This window comes from Carassius auratus, chromosome 50, assembly GCF_003368295.1.
Source record: "Carassius auratus strain Wakin chromosome 50, ASM336829v1, whole genome shotgun sequence".
In the NCBI taxonomy this organism is placed as follows: Eukaryota; Metazoa; Chordata; class Actinopteri; order Cypriniformes; family Cyprinidae; genus Carassius; species Carassius auratus.
The window spans coordinates 14,003,603-14,018,636 of record NC_039292.1 but is presented as its reverse complement, the minus strand read 5'-3'; the positions used below and the strand labels follow the sequence as shown (position 1 = coordinate 14,018,636).

General features: G+C 35.4%; 1 protein-coding gene across 3 annotated transcripts; it reads left to right on the top strand.

Annotated features, from left to right (window-relative positions):
• The first annotated feature begins 30 nt into the window (after positions 1-30).
• Positions 31-14,761, top strand: LOC113067101 (nucleosome assembly protein 1-like 4). Of its 3 annotated transcripts, none has more exons than XR_003279271.1 (15): positions 31-149; positions 860-906; positions 1,355-1,412; positions 3,425-3,584; positions 4,045-4,128; positions 4,300-4,431; positions 5,690-5,761; positions 5,846-5,985; positions 7,752-7,897; positions 9,355-9,371; positions 9,787-9,909; positions 10,166-10,198; positions 11,361-11,411; positions 13,844-14,116; positions 14,180-14,761. XR_003279271.1 is itself a non-coding variant. In XM_026239363.1 (15 exons), exons 2-14 carry the CDS (start codon positions 873-875, stop codon positions 11,934-11,936), a joined length of 1,056 nt encoding a protein of 351 aa, XP_026095148.1. In that variant the 5' UTR covers positions 31-149; positions 860-872; the 3' UTR covers positions 11,937-11,963; positions 13,844-14,761. The 3 variants fall into 3 exon arrangements, 2 of the variants coding, with proteins under 2 accessions (XP_026095148.1, XP_026095147.1); XM_026239363.1 differs by adding an exon at positions 11,931-11,963 and having other exon boundaries at positions 13,844-14,761; XM_026239362.1 differs by having other exon boundaries at positions 13,844-14,761.
• Positions 14,762-15,034: the final 273 nt, after the last annotated feature.

The following is a 15,034-nucleotide window of genomic DNA, read 5'->3' as shown; positions in this document are numbered from 1 at the left end:
CTTTCATGATACAGAGGCTCGTCTCTGATTGGCCAGCCCACGTGGCCCGTGACAGCCAGCCATCCAATGATAGTTGAGGATGATGCGACATGCCATCGCACTTCTCCGTCTGATAGAAGCGTGAGGACGGTCCGGAGCGCAACGTTGGGGTAAGTCAAAGAAAACATGATTTCATCGTTGAGATTAAAGCTGGTGGCTCATATGTCGTGGTCTGTAAATGACATATGTGGTTTTAAAAGGATTTAATGACTTAATGTGTTGTAAGGTTAGAGCTGTACAAGTTAAGGTGTTGTCAGAGACATGTGCTGCACATGTGCATGATAGGACATTAACAGCCCTGGACACATGCATGACATCACAGTGACAGCAATGAGACATGCAGTCTAGTGCATTACTGTACAGAAGACATCAGTCTTCTGCTTCAGCAGAGTTTCTCCTGAGGTTTTTTTCTCAAAAACTACACCAGTGAACCAAAAAGGCAGTTCATCTTCCATAATGTAAAAAAAAATAAAAAAAAAATCACTTTCATGGGAAATGGAAAAGAGGCATAAAAGTGGTTATTAAATCACTCAATAATTCATAAGCAATATGATGCTGTGATGCACGCTTAGTGTCAGACTGTTAAAAGATATGATTGACAGCTCCACTTGTTTTTAAACCACTCATATCAGTATCATAATCATCATTTAGTATTTAAAGCCATGCTGGTTTTAGTCATACATAGATGTCTTATAAATACAGAAAGGACCTTTGAAATTAATACATTAACTGTTTGTGATTGCAATTTAATGAACAGGACACATATTTTAATTTGAGCATGGCGTTTACTTATGATATTCTTTCTTTCTTTGCAAAATAGCTGAGGTGTAGAAATGGATAGAAAAAATGAAAAGAGTGAAGCTAAAGGTAGGTTTTTTTTGTGTATGTGTGTAATTTATATGTTATTTATTTATTATTTACTTACATATATTATGATATTTTTATGTTAGGTAAAGAATGTTAGCCTGAATGCACTGTAAGTCGCTTTGGATAAAAGTCTACTAAATGCATTCATGTATTTATTAATTTATTTATGATATACATCGAATAGAAGTATGTAAGTGTTCTAAAGAGCTCCATTATTTTGTGGTATTTTATTTTTATTTTTCTAAAATAAATAATAATAATAATAATAATACTAATAATTATAAAAGATGCAATAGTTGAATAGGTTTTTAACCAGTGAGAACCATACATTATACATCTATCTCTAGGACAGCTGTGGATATATAAACGCACTTTTAATGAAATACATGTGCTAAAAAATAACATTGGGATTTTTTCAGATGTTATTTCTTTAATTTTCCCCCCCAAGGCAAAGGAGGGAATAAACCTCCTCAGTCCGACAAACCAGAGGGCTTAGAAGTAGAAAGGTACGCACCATTTTATTTGCACGACTTTATAAAACAAATATGATAAAGAAAAGCACAGACTTCACATCTGTACAGTTTTGTACAATTTCTGGGAAGTTTCAAATTGTGTTCTTCATAAACATTTGTAAAGTGTTCTAAACTTGGGATTTATAAACATCTGTAAAGTGTTATAATGCTTTTTAAGTTTTTGTACCAAGTTGCTTTAGTAAATGTATGTGAAGTAAACTTGTTTCGTAGAAATGTAAAATTAAGCAAAGTCTTGTTTTCAAAACATCTGTCAGTTGCCATAAACTTGAGTTTCAGCTGTTAAGATCTGTAACTTGTTTTGTAAACATTTGTAAAGTTTAATCAAGCTGTTTCATAAACATCTGTCAAATTTAGCAAATATATGTTTTGTAATTATCTAAGTGTTTTAAACTTGCTTGTCATCTGTTAATCTGTCTGTAAACTTTCATAAACTTGTTTCATGATCATAAACCTAAGTTTGGTAAATTTGACAGATGTTTACCTTTACAGTCATATATTAAAGTTAAAGAACTTATCAGATGAAACTAGACTAAACTAGCCGGTATTCGGCAATGCCATATATCACGGTAATGAATATGCACAATATTGTTATTGTGGGCATTTCTAAATTTCGTCAATAATTATATATTACAAATTATGACAAATATGGAATGCATTTTAAGAACACTATTCCCATCAACTGGACAACATCGCTGTATGCTGCTTGAAAGACTCTGTGCGCTCTGATGTAAACAAGCACGCATGAGAAGCACATGGAGGAACCCATGAGAGACGCGCTGAATGAAAGCACATTCACTCTCTGACAGCAGATGGTGCTAAACTGCAGAAAATGCAGTCCTTACCCTTGAAACACCACAAATAAACCAGCTGAGCTGACCTACTTTGTAAAATATATTTAATAATTTTAAATAGCCAATCAGATTTGTGTATTTGCTATGATGTTCATCACAGTGCCAAATACTTAAGTATTAAGTATTAATAGGCTATTTTAATCTGGACTACAACATAACATAGAAATTGTTAGAAAGTTTTTTTTATTATTATTGTTAATTTGCGTTTTACATTAGGTCTTCATTTTTAACATGAGTTAATTCATTAGTTAACTTAAACTGCCAATGAAAATTCCTCTGAACATTCATTAATCTTACGTATTCCAATATTTAATAACACGTTGATAAAAAAAAAAAAGAAAAACAGTTTTGTAACCTGTTAATACTGTATTATGAGCACTTTTTTTTTAAACTAAATTTAAATACCGTGATAAAAGTCTTGAGAAATTAATCGCAACAGGAAAATTTGATACCGGCATATCCCTAGATTAAACTTAAGTTTATGACACTACAGATGTTTACAAACTTGAGTTTCATTAGTAAAGTTCTGTGACTTGTTTTATTAAATATTAAATATTTGTACATTTAACAAACCTTTGTTTCGTAAACATCTGTAAAGTATCATAAACTTAAGGTTTCTAAATTTGACTGATCTTTATGAAACAGGTTCACCACACTTTATTAATTTAAAGTTACACAACATAACAGATAAAGCTCAACACTCATCTGTTGTTCTTTACAGTAGAGCTGGGCGATATGGCCAAAAAAAAAAAAAATCTTTGTTAAATATTTCCAGTTTCATCTGGCTTTAAACTAGTTCAATCAGCGAGTAATTTCTGTTATTCGCTGAATTGAAGCACTTCGCACTAATTATCGTTATCATTTTATCGCCCAGCCATACTTTACAGATGTTTACAAAACACGAGATTCATCTGTTAAGTTCAGTGACTTGTTTTAGTAAACATCTGTAAAGATGAATACATTTCAAATGTACAAAATGTTTGTTTTGTAAGCATCTGTAAACCTTAGTTTCATCTGTTAAGTTTAGTGACTTGTTTTAGTAAACATCAGCAGTCTTGCTTTAATGTGTTTCAGAATTTTTTCAAGCTTGTAAAAAATCTGTTGTTAAACCTTGTCTGACTCTTGGCTATCTAGAATAGTGAATTTCCAGTTCCTGCCCAAGATGGTAAAGAGACGAGTCTATGCCCTGAAGAGGCTCCAGCTCCAGAGCGCCAACATCGAAGCCAAGTTCTATGAAGAAGTGCATGAGCTGGAGAGGAAGTACGCTGGCCTCTACCAGCCCATCTTTGACAAGGCATGCTAATGACTCTCTGTAATAACAAGCATGCTGTTCAAACACGCTTCGTGTACCAAAGTGAGGTGGGAGCTGCTTCACTGCAGTATTTAACCCCTCGCAAACCTACAGCACGAAAGTTGACCTTCAGGCCCGACTGTTGCCTGTACGTAATCAATTTGAGTGCTAAATTAAATCCAGCAGAACGAATGGCCAGCTGCTCTCCTTCAAGCCTAGCCATTTCCTTGTCTGGAGACAAGCTAGTTGTTCAACTTTTACCCACAATGCATATAAAGTGAAGTCCGCCTTCCTTTTACAGACCTGTCCAAAGAAACCGTTTCAAAACCAATTGCTTTAATTGCTTTGGTTTTGTGTTACACACTTGTTTACGAAATGAATGCTACAAGTGTTCTGCCCTTGACATGATGATGTCATGCAAATGAAATGATGATGTCACATAACACGATGCTCCTTTGTTCAGAGACGGGACATTGTGGCCGGCACCATTGAACCCACAGATGAGGAATGCGAATGGCAAAGTGACAGGGAGGAAGAGGATCTAGCTGTAAGTGGATGCTTGTGAGAATACTGGAAAAAAAAAAAAAAAATCTATTGCGTATTTCAATTTTCTAGCGTTCTACATTCTTGGCAACCCTTTCTGTGGAAGCACTGAGTTCGTGAATGTCCGATTTGAGGATGATGACGGTCTATTTAACAAAAAGATTTTGACCGACAGGAAGATTTGCAGAAAAAAGCTGCTCTGGAGGAGAAGCAGGCAGATTCAGCCGGGGCCGATGATCCGAAAGGAGTCCCGGAGTTCTGGCTCACCATCTTCAAACGTGTGGATATGCTGGGAGAAATGCTGCAGGTGAACGCTCATCTTAATTCTGCTTAATATCTTAATATCTAGTGACATGTTTATATTGCAGTCAGATTCACTTTTGGAACTTTTTTTACTAAGCACTGTTTCAAGATTCGGGGTCAGTTTCTGAGTTTAGTTTAATTATGGTGGAATGGTGTGAAGATATTGGATAATTTGGTATTTAATTACATTTTTTTATAGAATTTAACAATGAATTGGTGCGATAAAGCAAAATAAACCCTTGCAGCACAGTTAATTGACTATGCACATCATGAAACACTGGGCAATAATAATAATAATAATAATGATTATTATTATTATAACAATTTGGGGTTTAACTAGAATTTTAAATAGAATTTAACAATAATTTGGTAAAATAATAAAGCAGTAACATTGCGTTATTGGCCACAGATTAGCGTTGTTTTTATGCACAAATGTTTTTTTGTATTTTATGATCATGTTTATTATTATTATTAATACTGGTATTATTATTAGTAGTAGTAGTAGTATTAGACATTTTATAAGAATAAAAACCTCTCAAATGTGTTTTGTGTTATTGTAAATAAAATATTACAATTTACCATGCATTAGTGCTGTTATGCTCAATATGAATCACTGGATAATAATAAATAAAATAAATAGGGTTTTAATTAGAATTGAACAGTAATTTGGTAAAATGGTAAATCAATAATTACAGTGAATAGTTACAGTGATTACATTGCATTGGCTTTGGTTTAGGACTGTTGATATGCACAACATGTACACAAATAATAAATCAATAATTTCTGTAAATAAAATAATCATTATTATTATTATACATTTTATGAGAATAATAATAATCAACTGTAGACTCGAGGTATGTATAATATAGGCTGTTTAACTGTAGCCAGATTTTGGAGCTGGGGCTGTACATTTAATAATTACATTTTTATAATTGAATTAATGTGTGATTTATAGAAAGTGTCTGCTTTGACCTGTTGGTTTACACAGGATGTGGTTCTTGTGACAGGAGGCTTATGGAGGATATGTGAGTTTGTATTGGTGCACGCAGTATCACATGTCATTTAATGTATTCATTTTCTTGAAGTGTCTTTTGATTATGTTAGTGATCAGCAGGACTGCATCCTCCGAGTTCATCCATTGATTTTTCTGTGGATTCTCTCAGCTCTGCTTTACCTTATAAATACACATCACGCAATGATTCCTCCCTTAAATCAGTGCCGACTGAAGATGAACCATTCTGGGATGTTTCTGTTTCCTGTAGGATCATGATGAGCCGATCCTGAAGCACCTGCAGGACATCACTGTGAGGTTTTCGGAGCCTGGACAGCCGATGGTTGGTCAAACAGCTAAACAGGCTTCTGTTTACAAATGGATACAGGTTTCAGATTTAGTAATGTTCAATTGTTTGTCACAACAGAGTTTCACATTAGAGTTCCACTTCGAGCCCAACAGCTACTTCAGTAACTCGGTCCTCACTAAAGTCTACAAGATGAAGTCCGAGCCGGACGCAGAGGATCCGTTCTCATTCGAGGGGCCGGAGATCATCGACTGTGAAGGGTACGATGGAGAAATGACCCGTTGTGCTCGTTAATACAAATCCTAACCAAAAGCATTTCAGTATATAAAGCAGTGAAAAGGTTTCGAATGTTTTTGAAAGAAGCCTTTTATGTTCAAAAAGACAGCATTTATTGGATCAAAACAGAGTAAAAACTATAGTTTCCATTAAGTGTCTTCAATTTGAATATATAATTAAAAGCAATTAATTTATTTAATGCAAGCTAAATTTTTAAGATCATTACCTCAGTATTTAGTGTCACATGATCCTTCAAAAATCACTATAATAATATTATAATAAAATAATGAAATTACATTTGAGAAAATGTCCAGGTGGCTCGTCTGTAAATGTCTTTTCAAATTGGTTGTGTTGCCACGAATGAGCTCTCCGTGTGCTTTACACTTTGTTTTGTTTTGTTCGTCGTCAAACGTGAAGTGAGCTGTGGACATTTTGTCGCTCTTTTAGACATCACCTCTTCGAATGCCATCTTCCCGGGAGCTCATTTAAAAACTGAAAACCTTCGCTTCACGTCTCAATAAGTCAGGCTTGGATTGGTTCTCTTCTCTCATGCAGTCTCACCTGTTATGTTTTGCCGGTTCTTTTGTTCATTCCTCGCATCTCTCCCGTCTGCTGATTTGATTTTCGTCACAGTCTATTTTCGTCTCGTCCTTTATTCGTTGACGATAATGTCAATCAATTTAGTCATAGTTTTAGTCTCCATCAGTGCCTTCTTTTTTAGTTTTCGTTTCGTTTTCGTCCGCAAAAATATATTCGTGACGAAAATTATGACGAAAATATTTAGTCAACGAAATTAACACTGTCCCAAACTCTTCTTGGGTAGTTTGGTTGGTCTGTGCACTTACGTTTACGGGAGCTGTCCTTGTCGACAGAACCAGCGGCAGACGGTAAACAGTAATTATGTTCAATAAATAAGTAACACAATCCACCATAAAACGTGCAAGAAGTAAAAAAGAACTGCTTGAAGCAAGCTAGTGGTTTGCTGGACGCTAGACACTACTTACGCATTTGTCCACGACACTGTTGTTATGTGGTTTCTACGTCAGTAAAGGCGGTAACAAAGGGATAAAGTCATTGACAGGGGACTGCACTGCCCCGTGTCACTGTTTAAAATGGGAATTTTCTCATGATTTACAAGTAGTTGAAAACATTAGCGATATTGTTAGTAATCAGCTGTTTAGTGGTTTTTGGATATTTTACTGCAAATATCTTACAAATTGTACCTTTAATAATTAGAAAAGATTTCTATTTCAAATAAATGCTGTGCTTCTGAACTTTCTATACAACAAAGAATCCTGAGAAACAAATATATAAGGCAGCAAAATCTTAACAATGAACTTTTATTAATAATTGAGCACCAATAATAATAGATAATTTAGTAGCAAATCATCATATCAGAATGATTTCTGAAGGATCATGTGTCTGAAAACTGCTGCTAAAAATTCAACTTTGTATCACAGAAATAAATTACATTTCAACATGTATTCAAATAAAAAAAGTGTGTTATATACGATATTACTCTTTTTACTGTATGTTTTATCAAATAAATGCAGCCCTGGTGAACATAAAGAGGCTTCCTTCAAAAATATAAAAAAACTTAATAATTATTGCAGTTGACATAACTGGCTCATCAGTTTGTCTGGCTTGTTTATGATGAGAGGATGACACTCTGCGATTACATTCGATTCACTTCTCTCGTGAATCTGGATTACCAGTGTTTCTAACTGGTGCACCTGCCATTGTTTTATAGTTGTAAGATTGACTGGCAAAAAGGCAAAGACGTGACCGTCAAAATCATCAAGAAGAAGCAGAAACACAAAGGCAGAGGGACGGTTCGGACGGTCACTAAAGAGCTTCCACAGGATTCATTCTTCAACTTCTTCAGTCCGGTTAAAGGTGAGAGAACGAAGAACAGAGGATCACCGTTATCTCAGTTAGTGAAATAAAACGAAATCTCATCATTTATTATAATGTAACGTGACCCAGACTGAGTAATACGATCTTCTTGGTGTGATTTAATTAGACTGAAATCTTTGGATTTAGAGAATTGAGCTTGTTTTCAAATGCTTTGATATCCATGAAAAGGCTTTTGTTGTTATGTGCTTTGGCAGTTTGTTGGTTTGGCCAAATAGTTGCAGGTTAATGACTGAATTCATCATTTTAACTGATGGAAATATGTAAATGAGAAATATCAATGTAAAAAGTCCTCTGAAATTCAGTTTTTGATGGGATATGTGTGATTAATTATAGTATAGTTGTGTGCAAATGTCTCTGAACAGCAGGGGGCATCACACCATTATTTTTGTGTGAATAGATGAATCAAACATCCTTCTTCCTCCTAACTATTCTGTATGTAAGACAAACTCTCGTCGTCCAGAAGGTGCTCGGTAACTGAATCTCCGTTCAGATCTCCGTCTTATTGGAAACATTTAAATAGTGAATCATTTGAATCGAATAATTCGACAGAATTTAATTGGCAAACAAATGGAAATCCAATGTGATGACAGCCTCTGTGTGCATCTTCAGCAGGGGTCTAGACAAAAATGACTGAACCATCTTCTACTACAACCAACATCATGATAAAACAACAGGGTGTCACAGAGACAATTATATTTTTCTCAGAAATCTAGCTGAATTTGACACTCTTGCTTTTCCTTCACTTCATTCACCCTTTTTAAAAAAACGCTGAGCTTTGAATGCTTGGCATTTTACGCGCTATTTTTCCCGTCAACCCCTTTGATGGAGCGGCAGGTAAGGAATGCCGCCCGTCCTGAACACGGACTGTGGGAAAGAGGCGCTCTTATCGACAGGACGCGTGTAATTCATCTGTTGCTGAGGTGATCTGCACAACATTCCCGTCTGAGGTGCGCCACGAAAGTTAAGCTATAACTGAGTGATGTCATGCTTTCAGGGCTCGACGGATTTCCGGAAAGACTCTGAAGAGACGTCTCCTTCAGGCCAGACTTTGATCAGATCTTCGAGAAAAAAATAAAAATAAACGAAATGACGTTTGCATGTTTGAATCGCACAAAACTGGTCAGGAATAAGTCTGGGTCATATTTCACTCTATTTCTTAAAATTAATATTAATTAGCACATAAAATGTATAATAATTACACAACTAGAACAAAACCAGGATATATTAATGTAAGGAGAATTCAGTAGAAAAATAATTAATTATAAAAAATTAATAAAATGATTTTAATAAGCTACATTTTCGTTCACACAGAACGTTATTTTGCTATTTGGTAATTATTATTTTTTTGTATTTTGGGGTGGGGTGGGATTCAGGCTTCTGTAAATAAACCTTGTCTTGTGCTAAAATTGATGGTTTTCTCCTCTTCTCTGTTCTAGCGTCGGCTGATGGGATGGTGAGTGAGACGTCCTGCGCTCTTGTTGTTTTGTTGTGTTTGTACACCTCTGAATCATGGCCATATGCAGCACACGTCTTTTAGCTGCCTACACAAACACACGCTGCAGCTCTATCCTCCTCTGCGAGTTTAGAAAACACGTCACCAACAAGAAACATCTAAAGAGTTTCTGCGTCAGTAACGTGGCTGCTTAACAAAACACAAGCACAGTCATTGCACAATGATTTCTCAGTTGGCGCACGATGACATCTCTAAACCAGTGTTGCATTAGTATGACATCCGAAGATGCTATTTTCAGTTCTGTAATTTATGAAGGACCCATTCAAGTTTTTAATGCAGCAATTTACTTACAAATAAAAATGCAAATGATAAAAACACCTTCCACTGGATGCTCATTGTGTGTGTTTGTGTACAGGATGAAGATCTGGAGTGCACTCTAGCTACAGATTTTGAGATCGGACACTTCTTCCGAGAGCGGGTCATTCCCAGAGCTGTGCTTTATTTCACAGGAGAGGCCTTAGACGACGACGACGAGAGTGTATGTCTGCTCTCTTTACTATCACTATCACAAGGAAATCTGGGATTGACTATAATAAAAACAAAATAAAGGAAAAAATATATATATATATAATGTTTATATATATATATCTTGATTTATGTATTTGCTTTACATTCACTTAATTGTAATAGGAGTTATTTTATTGATATATATCTTTACATAGTTTTAAATTACAAATAATTGACCAAAAAGTGCATTAAATAATAATTATATGTAATGCCATGCTGTTTTGCAGTATGAAGAGGAGGATCTTGAAGAGGAAGAGGAGGTGAGGTTCCTTTTGATGGGCACTTTTATCATTTAATACAGTTTTTCTCAGTCACTTTGGTACATTTCTCGAATCTTCCTTGAGATTTGCAAAACAGTAAGTGCATTTCTCAGAACAACTCATAGCAAAACACCATGGATTATCTGCAAAAGCCAGTTTCTTGCTCAAAATCCTTAGTTAATCACTAAAAAATAAATATCCGTGTCAATGAACATGTCAGTGCCATCAGAATGACAAGTCCTTGTGTCATAGTTTACGGATAAGACAGTCAAATTGCTTAGTCATGTTGTCAATATAACAGTGTACTCTGGAGGGATGTTCTGATCTAAACTACTGTATTGAACAGTAAGCCATATGCCAAATATCCATTTTAAAATTACAAATTTACATATTACTGTATGTGGAATATTGATTTAAAGAGACTGGATAGAATTCCCAGTTACACTTTTACTAGTGGTCTGACCAAAATAATAATAATTAAAAAACAACCTTTACAATGTCATTGTGATATAGAAAAGGAAAACGAAATATGGGCACAAAGATGAAAATAAGTCAATTTTCAGAATGTGTAACTCTTGTGTTGTCCTCTGTCTTTACAGTATAAGCTTTCCAAACTGAAGATTCATGAGATGAACCTTTCATCTATTTCAGAGAAATGGTTTATCACTGGTTTATCATCTACATTCTCTTCATTAGTCAAGATTCAGTTGCGCAATTCATGCCAAATTGACAAAAAGTCTAATAATAATGTGCAAAAATAAAAAGTGAGCTTGGCAGTTTATGACAACTAGATGAACCATTTTGTATTTAATGACTTATACGATGAACTAAAGACTAGATGTTTTGAAGGGTAAGACTATTGCACAGAAAACTTCAATACATATTGAGCAACGTGACATTAGCAACTGATAATGTAGGAAACCGCAGAAAAATGTGCGTAATCAATTGCATGAATGTACAAAAGCAATCGCAACTTGTTCAAAAGAATAAGAATCTGGTTTTATGATGTGTATAAATGACTAGATGATGTGGAGGTTGTACAAGAAGTTTTGAGAATTTCATTTCTGATTTGAGAAATGCATTAAAGCGACTGAGAAAAACTGTAATGGTCCAAATTTATGGGCAATTGCAGTATGACAGCAAATGTATGTGTGTCATTCAGGACCTGGATGAGGAAGGTGAAGAAGAGGATGAGGGAGATTATGATCCCACGGTGAGCATTTAAATCACCTGTTTTCCTATCATGCATTATCAATTATCATTCATTATTATATCATTTTTTTTATTTTGCTATGATTAGTTTGAGCATTTTAAGCATTGAGATTTTAGTAGGTCACATTAACCAGCATGGTATTGTTTTTTTTTAAATAATTGAATCAATTTTAATCAAATTTATCATAAATTTGCAACATGTTAATGTGTATCAACTATTGGCATTTGGGATGGAGCGCATTGCATACTGGAATACAATATTCCCACTTTGCTCAGTTTTATACTGCACATATTGTGTGCTGTGCACCGTGTAGCCTACATACTGCATACTGCAATGTAGTCGTTGCATGTATCCAAACATAGTCGTTTTTGAATCACTGAATTGAATGGATCCTTATTGCTGATCTTGGTTTGATTGAGGTGGTCTGGATTGAAAACAGTAACTTGTATGATGCTTCATGATGAGCTGCATGCCTGATGTGTAAACCTGTGTGTTTGTCCCCTCACTTCCCCATTACAGGCATAATTCATTTCTCACTTCATGCATTTCTAGGTAAGAGACACCTGAAGGGATGTGGTGCTATTTCCCATTTATCTTTTAAACTGTCTTCCCTCATTATTATAGTCTTTCTCCTCTGCTTTCACTCTTATGTCACTTTCACAAGAGAGCTTTGTGTGCTTTTAAGTTTTGCTTGAAAACCATGGATTTTGGTTCATGTGAACCATAGTGCAGTCCGTAGCTGCATAACTACATACCTTTTATTAATTACGTATGATTAAAAAAAAATATTTGCAAATAGACGTATTTTGCAAACATATCACAGTTTGAAACAATTTAAACAATTGAAAATGGATCAGCCTGGAGGATTAAACTTCTATTAATTGCGTATAATTCATTAAACATATCAGCCACAGGCGATATAGTCGATATACGATACTATCGTCTACATGGCTTATAGCTTAGTGTGATTTTGGGGCGGGGCTAACCTTCTGAGCGATGACAGAAGAGGGTTGTGCCAAAAACTTTTGGAGATGTGAATTGGGAAATGAATTCAATTAAAGTGAAACAAACACTTTTCTTCATATTTCTAATGTTGACATGTCAGTTTTTATTTTTGTTTTTATAATATTATGAAAGCAGATCAGCCAGGAGGACGCAACAGTCACATTTGAATTAAACAAGCAAATGGAAGTGTGAAAATGACATTTAAGACTAAACTTCTCAACTTATGCTCACTAAATTAACCTTAAAAGTGAAGTGTGTTCATTATTTTAACATTAAAATACTAAGAAGTCTGACATATCAATTTCTGGATTAATAGTGTGTAATAATAGTTGGGTTTTGGAAGTAAAAAGGCCATTTATTTTCTCCATGTGAAAACAGATTTTTTTTTTTTTTATATAACCAAAAACTGATTAACATTTAAGACATACCTACTGCTCTTAAAGCTGCAGTCGGTAACTTTTGACGCTCTAGCGGTGAATAAACATAACTGCTTGCATTTTGAGGAATAACATTGTAGCCGGAACTACTTCTCTCTGTTTATGTCTATGAAGAATCACAAAGGTACTGGGTTACTCCGCCGTGGTACCCCCGAAGCAATCTAAAATAGTCCGAATATAAACACTTATTATAGGTGCACCCGATTGCTTGGTGAGAAACATTACCCAATGATGCTGTGCATAAAATTCAACCAATCAGAGACTTAAAATGACCAAATTCCGCCAAACATGCACTGAGCTCCACCCACTCCGCTGAAGCACTGCAAATTATTTAATGGAGTCAGTCTCATCGCACTCTCAAAAGACACAAATATTACAATATTTAAATGCATATTTTGTAATAAACTTTATTTTATATATATATATATATATATATATATATATATATATATATATATATATACACACACACAATCAACAACTTTAAATGCATAGTTTTATATTTCTCAATCATTTTTAATTTGATTGTCATTCGCAGTGCTTTGTGGGATTGTAGTTCTTTTCCACATTTAACTCATTAAATACACTTGTACCTTAGTCTTTTTTTTTAAAATGCTGTTTGTAGCTAGCTGGTTGGTTGGCATATGACGCTTTAACAAAAAAAAAGAAAAATGAATGGAAAAAATCCTTCCAGATCCAGTGCCGCTGAAAAAGTGGGTAGCATTACTGCACTCTATAGTGTGATTTTGGGACAAACCAAATTTCTGACCAATGGCAGGTGAGGGCGATGCCAATACCTGTTCGAAAACAGCAGTTTTTCTGTTATGTTTGATGCAGCTATTGGTGCAGAAATTACACACTTCACTTTTACCAAAGAACGCATGTGTTATGAATCAAACCATCACTAGGCAAATCATTACTACCCCAGTCCCTGAAATAATATTCATAACTCTCCTTCTATCTTGTATCTCTGTCTTTGTGTTCCTACAGAAAGACCCTCCTCCTGCAGAGTGCAAACAGCAGTAAGACTGGTGAACAGATAGCCACGGCACAACTCGGCTGTCTGTCAGACAATATGACGATTTGGACATAGACCTAATTTCCTCATGGACTCGCCACACTAATGCAATAGGAAACCAAACACTGTTTAGGAAATGCATGTTTGTTTGTTTATTTCTCTACTGTTTACTTTTACAGGGATGACCTCAGTATTCTCATTCATAAGTCGTGTGATTTCGCACTCCATAACTGATCCTGCAACATGTATAAAGGCTTAATGTGTAAGAGGGTCTAGCAAAGATGCCATATGCGTTTTGAATTCTTAAAGTCCATATGCAGCCATGGCCATTTTTGCAACATAGCAGGATTTTGGAGACTCGTCATGATATGAACTCCAGGCGTCGTCCAGTGTAGCATCACTCAGGGTTTGCTTTGCCAACAAAATGAACCTGCTGTCTTCATGAATCTGAAATAACTTACATTTCCGATTTAGCTGTTACGATGTAGTTACGAAAGTGTTTTAATTTGAGTCAGTGGTAGCCGAACGATGTGGGTTGTGGTCTAAGAATACTTCTGATTTGTCTCCAGGGTTGGGCGTCATCGAATTTCCCATCCTTGAGTGACGTAACTCATATATCCATGCTATGCACGTTGACATGGAATTTCAACAGTATTTTATTTGACCATGTGGTTATGTCTCAAGTTGCTTGTAGTCATGCACAGAGTTGCGTCTGTAAGAGTATCGGGAATGTTACCAAGCAGATCTTAAAAGAAATTGCAGGTTTACTCTCCATTTGAACTGTGTGCGAGCCATAGCCTTATCTGGAACTTCTTTGGTTTGTAATGAAACATTGTTTCCATTTTGTACAAACTAGACAAAAAGATTCTATTAAATGTTTTGTGACATGATGCCTCAAAGTCTTGCTCTGTTTTTGTGCTCTTGCTCTGACTTCCCGTTCTCACCTGGAGGATAAAGTGGGAAGAATTGATCCATGTCTAAGGAACCGAATATCTCAGAAACCTGTTGGTAGGCCTTCAGTAACCAATCACCCAGAACCCCCTTGCAACTTCAAAGCAACATGATTAGAATCACCCCAAACACCCTAAAAATTACGTAGCCATGTTTAAAATCATCCAGAATGCCCTAGCGAACAAATACCAATGCTTTGACAACCACCAACA